The following is a 7,191-nucleotide window of genomic DNA, read 5'->3' as shown; positions in this document are numbered from 1 at the left end:
CTACAACATCTTTTTCTTTTTCTAAAACAATATTTCCATTAGACCATACAAGCAGTTTCCAAGAAATTCACTATGATATGTTGTAGTGTTGTCCCAATTATACACCCTTGAGAATGTACAGAGTACTAATCAATCCCCAACGTCGATACATTGATCCTTTTACTTGCTGACCTCCTGCAACTTTTCCATGCAGACACCCCTTGTGTTTGTCCTTGTATTTTCCAAAAAGGTAATCGGGTTTATGAATGAAGGAATAAAAGTATGATGGTTACAAAAACTCCAGATATTAAGGATAATTAAATGATGTAAACCATATAGTTTTCAGAATGTAGTTAGGCAAACCACCTTGTGTGCACCTTGCTTTGCAGACCTTCAAAACTCGTAATTGCAGGAAATGGTTCAAAGGTTAGGATTCATAACAACATAAATACAATTTCAAATTCAGTTCAAAACTGTAACATGGATTCTCCTTGCATATTACTAGTGTTTTTTTTTAAATATAATTACATATTTTTGGTTGAAAAATTAATAAATGTTATATCAATTTTATAGTTCAATTCAAAGTAAGATGATGATCATAGAAAACAAAGAAAGTACCTGTGGCTGCTACAATAGTTCTTTTTTATTTGGCTTTTCTTGGGCCTTGTTTGCTTCTCAAAATCATCCGTTGAGCATTGTAGAGGAGACTCCTGCTGTGGGTGCCTGAGTTACTCACATGTCTATGAAGCAGAACCTTTTGTTTGCTGAAGTTCGAATCTTGGATGTAAAACCACACGACTCAAGAAGCCCTCTACACCCAATAATATGCAGACCTTTTAACAAAACAATGCTCTGTGGAAGACGACTTATGCATGTACCTTCTATATCCAACTCTTTTAGAGATGTCATCTTACAGATGCTGCTCGGGATTTCTTGTAAAAATTTACAATCCCTTAGGATTAGCTTCTCTAAACATTCTAATTGGCCAAGATCCTCAGGTAACTTCTCAAGCAACGAGGAATCAGTAAGTTTAAGAGACGCCAGAAATTTCAACATACAGATACTATCCGGAAGATACTTAATCTTTGTAAATGACAGAGTTAGCTTCTCTAAACATTCTAAAAGGCCAAGATCATCCGGTAGCTTACCAAGACGTCGACATGATATAAGTTCGAGAGATTTCAGATGTTTCAGCATACAAATATTATCGGGAAGATGTTTAATCTTTGTATATGAAAAACTTAGCTCCTCAAGACATTCTAACTGGTCAAGATCCTTGGGCACCTGAGGAATATTGCCTTGAAGTTTAAGCATTCTTAGATGTTGTAGCCCACAAATGCTTCCTGAGAACGTCTCAAGGTTTGTGCAAGCACACAGACCAACAGAAATAAGCTTCTCAAGATTTCTAGTCAATAAAGGTACATCTTTATAAAAATATGTAAACTGAAACTTTGGCATAATATTTTCAGGGTGAAATGGGCATCTTTCTATGGATTTCGCAGTCAGATGTAGCTCAGCTAGAGGACCAACCTTAAGCAATTCATCCACACTACAAGAAGTATCGTCATCTATCTGAAACGAAAATGATCTAAACCTCGAGCGATCACTTAAGTGTAAGGAGACAAGTTTTTTTAAACATCCCATGGGAGCTTGAAGTTCTACCAAATTACAACATTCTTTAAGATCTAAGTTCTTGACATTTGGAGTAAGCCCAAGATCAAGGGTCCTCAATTTTGAATGAGTAATGTTGAGGGATGCGAGCTTTTGACATTTATTGGTCATGAGGAGATTTTCCAAATAATGGCATCCTTTAAGATCTAAATACTCAAGATTCGGAGTCAGCCCAATGTTAAGGGTCCTCAACTTTGAATGACTAATGTTGAGGGATGTGAGCTTTTGACATTCATTGGGCATCTGGATTTTTTCCAAATAATAACATCCTTTAAGATTTAAATACTCAAGATTCGGAGTCGGCCCAATGTCAAGGGTCTTCAACCTTGAAGTAGTGAGTTTGAGGGATCTGAGATTTAGACATCTACTGGGCATGTGAAGTTTTACTAAATTCCTACAGTTTTCAAGATCTAACAGCTCAAGTTTTGGAGCCAACCCAAGGTCTAGGGTCCTAAACTTAGAACCACTGAGCTCGACAGATTTGAGCTTTAAACATTCAACAGGCATGTGAAGTTCTACCAAATTATAACATTGTACAAGAGTCAACGCCTCAAGATTGGGAGTAAGACCAAGGTCAAGGGTCCTCAACATTGAATAACTAAGGTCAAGGAATCTGAGTTTGTTAAGAACCTAACACAAGCAAAAAAAAAAAACAATATGAATATTGGTGTCATAAAAAAAGCTGTGGAAGTATACCATTAATAATGAATCAAGGGAAACAATCAATCAACCACAATTCTACCTTTCTTTCGTCCCCTTCCCATAGTTGTACGATATCGCTATAAGCCATTCCAAGAGCAACAAGATTATTTACTTGAAATGTTTTAGGTAAGGATGTAAAAGGATAATGGTTCCAACGCAGATATCGTAAAACATTTGGAAAGTATGGGCTGACTTTATCAAAATCCCAATTCCAACGAAAACGGCTACAATAACTTGAATCGAAAGAATTTGGGGACATGGCAAGAAATCGAAGTTCCTTCATCTTTTGAAGACCTTTCATAATAATTTCCGGATTGAGTTTCTTCGTGTAAAACCGTACACATCTTGTCGCTTTAGTACCCTGTATCCAAAAACAAAAACAGTGACCATTAAATTTTTGTCATAACAAATTTAAGCATGTTGGTTTTCTCCAACTTACAAAGAAACTTCACCCTTACCAATTCATTAACCAATACATCTTCAATTTCATCTTCTATCCATAATCGACTATGTTTTTGCGGCTTATCCAGGTGCAAACGACGAACAATATTCTTACCCATTTCTTCCATATGGTCATGCATGCCCACATACTCGATATGGTCATCAATGCCTACATACTTATGATCAGGCTTATCATGAGAAATAGTTAGGAGAGATTTTTGCTCAAGAACTCTTAAACCATTTCTAGCATGATATCCACAGCTTTCAAGCGCTTCGATTGCTAAGTATTTTGGCCAACCTTTTAGTATGCATGCAACATCTAGGAATATTTCCTTGTAATCATCCTCTAAATCGATATAGCTTAATTCTAACTTTTTTAGTGTCTCCTTTAGCGGAATTGTTTTTAATCTTTCTAGGGCATCTATCCATTCAAGCTTGTTTTTAGCACAAAGAAATGAACCCAAAACTCTGATTGTCAAAGGAAGACCACAAGCATAGCGTACAACTTGTTCGGATAGCCATTCGTATCCTTGAATTGGAATCTCTCTCCCAAATGCATACCTACTAAAGAGGCAAAATGCTTCCTCACGCAATAACAGATTCACATCACGAATCAAGTTCACTCGATGTGCTAACAAAACTTGCTCGTCTCTTGTTGTAATGACAATTCTACTTCCCCGCTTAAACCAATTAGGCTCACCGGCTAACGCCTCAAGTTGGTCTATATGATCCACATCATCCAGAACAATAAGAACCTTTCTACCAGGCATCATCCTCTTCATCATGTTTTTCCCTTCATGAACACTACTTGCTTTGATGTTTTGATCATTTAAGACGTCTAAAAGGATTTGATTTTGCAAAACCTTTAAACCGGACAAAGAAGCATTTGAAACTTCCCTGACATTCTCAACGAAGCTTTTACCTTCAAACTGACAGGATATATGATCAAAAACAACTCTAGCCAAAGTTGTCTTCCCACTACCCCCCATCCCCTTGATACCGATCATACGAACATCATCAAAACCAATTCCTAAAGATGATATGACATCCTTGATTCGAGTCTCCATGCCTACTAGTTTTTCATCGATGCTAAAATTGATGGAACGTAACTCTAGTGAAAGCTCTTCAACAATTTGTTTGATGAATTTAGCTTCATGCCTATATTTTGAGAAGGATTCAATTAGCCGAGATCCCATATGAACAATTACTTTCATATCTATAACATAGAAACAAATATGATGTACTAACATAGTCATATAATCATATTTCATGTTTAACCATTCAACAAGCCTCAGGTTTGAGTTAGAATATCTCAATACAGTGTAAGATGCCATGGATGACCCTTCTAAACTTAGTTTACAAAGACGCACAAGGAAAGAATATTGCACAGAAAAATTAAGGAATTACCCATGAGCAGTGTTCTTCAACTCCCACCCAGCCAGATCTGCTGCTTCTTTCAAAGCCTCTCTCCATTTCCCAGCAGCCTCTTCTTTTTCATGTTTTGCAAAGGCTTCTCCAACTGCCAGGCTTTGGTTGCGGACTTCAGTGGGTTCTACATCATAGAAGACGGGGTAAGCAGTATGCTCGGTCGTCTTGTGACACTCCATTATCTTCACAAGTTCATCCAAACACCATGAAGAAGATGCATAATTCTTTGAAAAAACAATGATGTAGAATTTTGAGTCTTCAATCGATCCGATGAGCTCATTACTGATCATTTTCCCTCTTTTTATTCTCTCATCGTCCTTGTAAGTGTGGATGCTTTTCTGCTGAAGCGCAGAGTAAAGATGATCAACGAAGTTCCTACGAGTATCTTTGCCTCTGAAACTTAAAAACACATCATATTTGAAACTCTTGTGAATGAATGAAGTTGAAGAAGACGCCATTGACGGTATGCAGGAAGGATCCTATAAAAATCAAATCTTTGTTGGGCAAAGTTATAGGAAACGAATGCAAAGAAAGTTGGATGTAAGATGGAATAACCCTCAAGACTTTATATTTAAAAGACAATGATTGTAGAACTGCAGACCTAATTGCTTGGAAAAAGACATGAAATTCGGTGGAGAAACAAAAGTCCAGTAGAAAAAAGCCAAGTTTTCTTATTTTAACAAAATAAATACAACTTTGAATTGTATTTTTGTTTTTATGTTTTGCTCAAGTTTTTAAATTCTTGTATTATTATTATGTAATGTACCCGTTGCAGGCATAACATATTATTATTATCATCCTGTCAGTTTTGCAAGAACGACAATGAATATATTTTTTAATTTGGGTAGATGTCAATAAATAGTAACCAAGTTTGATAATTGTCTAAAGTACTTCAAAATTCTTTTGAAAAGGTTTAACAATCATGTTTCATTTTTGTTCCATTTATATTTGACTAGTAGCATGCTACTGTTTGACTGGTGATGGAGACAAGGATCGGTGGTTTTGAACGGTATGTGGGTTCAATTCCTAAACCATTCTTTCACTCATGAACATCAACATCCTTCAATTATGCTATTGTAAGTTTGTAACCATCTTTCCTCACTTGAAAAAAGAGGCATACGAACCCTAATTTTGAAAAGTCTACAGAGTCCACAAATTCAAGAAACAGAGAAACTCTATAACGCCCCAAGAGATTCAAGTCAATAACAAACCTACAACCTAGCGAAGTAAACGGATTCTGCCTTAACAATTGCAATAAAAATAAAAGAAACACACATATGATATCCAAAGTATATAACAGAAACAGGTCATTATAGACGTTTCAAAATAAATAAATAAATAATAGAATCGAAGTTCATAATCAGATTAAAAACACACACAAAATTAGTAGCAACTGATGACTGCTAAAAAGTAGGGCAAAGTACGAAATAAGGCAGCGAAATAAGGGTACGATGCCTCAGAGCTAGAAAGCATGTGGTGGCCAGAGGGACTCACCTGCGAGAGGTTTCGCCATGGCTACGATTGAGAGCTTTCCGCCAAGCATTTTATGTAAGTTCAACTGGGCGTTACATGAAGCATTCCACCACAACCTGTCATTACTTCTAGAAATGATTTTGAACTTTTCAAAAAAATCAAAAATGTTAATTTGGTAAGTATAAAAGTTATTTTTAAAATAATTTAGGGAAAATGACACATACGCCTATGAAGTTTCTAGGGTTGACCATTTTAGTCACTTAAGTTTTTTCGTGCTTTTATGAGGAAACCAACTTGTGGGCAACCTGTTCTTTTATTCCCCTTTATTTGTTTTAGCCGGTTTAGACCACACGTAGACAAAACTTGGGGCCCACCTCACACACACACATACACACACACCAGAAAAAACCCAGCAACAACCAAAGTTGTTGCCTTCTTCAACCCATCCTCTCGTCTTCCTTCTATTTTGATGGCAGACTGATCCAATCACCACCAAACCACCGCCATGGCCAGTTGAAGCAAGCCTCCGACCACAAACAGGACCATCAGCACTGTTCACTGGAGAAAAAAAAACCGGCGAGAATCACCATTTTCCCTCCTGTCTTCATCTCTTTTCGACTTTCAAGCAGTTTCCAATCATTTTTCCTTACTCTTTCATCAATCTTAGGTAACCCCTTTTCTTTTCTGTTCAGAACTCATTCAAAAATCTCCAAGAACAGTCAGCATCTGCCATGGTGGTCGGTGACATGAACAGTTCCGACCGTATAGTCTCGGTGATGGGTTCGGTCCTAAACAGATATATGTAGTTCCTCATTGGCAGTACTCTCTTATGGTTGTCACCTGTTAGAGCCAAGAACAGCAGAAGTGATGAGTGTTCAATATCACCGGTGATTATGGGTACCACCCACCACAGCAGCGGCAACGAGTGATAGTAGCACAACAGCTCCGCTGCTTCCGCCTTCCCAATCCAGCTTTGATCGAATATGAAAGAAGGTGCACATATCAGGGTTGTTTGGAGTGGGGCTGCGGTGGTTCTATGGCGGACGATGATGGTTTCCAGTGAGGAAGAAGGTGATGGCAATGAGAGAGAGAGTAAGAGATGTCGTGGGACCTTTTAGTTTTTTTAATTTATTAAAATATAAAAATAAATGAAGTGGCATAAGGGGGTAACCGGGTTCCCCCTTCGTTTTCTCAAAAAGGGCCTATTGGAACCGTATTGGAACCGACAAAACTAAATTTGTTCCCTTAAAAAGCCATTTAAAAAGTTAAATGACCAAAAGAGTGAACCCTAGAAACTTAGTTGTCATTTTCCCAATAATTTGTTAGCAAGAAGAAAAGAATAGTTTTCCAAAATTCATAAAATTATAGCTTTTGTGACTTTTGGTATTTGTCATTTAAAAATCTTAAAGTCAAGCCAAATGCATTTTAAAAACTTTATTTTAGAAAAAGTTATTTTACAAAAAATCATTTTAGTACTCTGCGTTGATACCACTGCTT

The 7,191-nt window shown here is 37.0% G+C and overlaps 1 protein-coding gene across 2 annotated transcripts; it reads right to left on the bottom strand.

The window, feature by feature from the left end:
• Positions 1-631: 631 nt before the first annotated feature.
• Positions 632-5,823, bottom strand: LOC111888148 (disease resistance protein RPV1). Of its 2 annotated transcripts, XM_052767583.1 has the most exons (5): positions 5,716-5,823; positions 4,201-4,700; positions 2,811-3,951; positions 2,393-2,713; positions 632-2,280 (listed from the first exon to the last, which is right to left on the bottom strand). In XM_052767583.1, the coding sequence occupies exons 2-5, from the start codon at positions 4,677-4,679 to the stop codon at positions 712-714; spliced, it is 3,510 nt and encodes a 1,169-aa protein (XP_052623543.1). In that variant the 5' UTR covers positions 4,680-4,700; positions 5,716-5,823; the 3' UTR covers positions 632-711. The 2 variants fall into 2 exon arrangements, with proteins under 2 accessions (XP_052623543.1, XP_023740046.2); XM_023884278.3 differs by having other exon boundaries at positions 4,201-5,814.
• Between the last annotated feature and the right edge of the window lie 1,368 nt (positions 5,824-7,191).

This window comes from Lactuca sativa, chromosome 9, assembly GCF_002870075.4.
Source record: "Lactuca sativa cultivar Salinas chromosome 9, Lsat_Salinas_v11, whole genome shotgun sequence".
NCBI lineage: Eukaryota > Viridiplantae > Streptophyta > Magnoliopsida > Asterales > Asteraceae > Lactuca > Lactuca sativa.
This window is presented reverse-complemented; position numbering and strand designations above follow the sequence as displayed.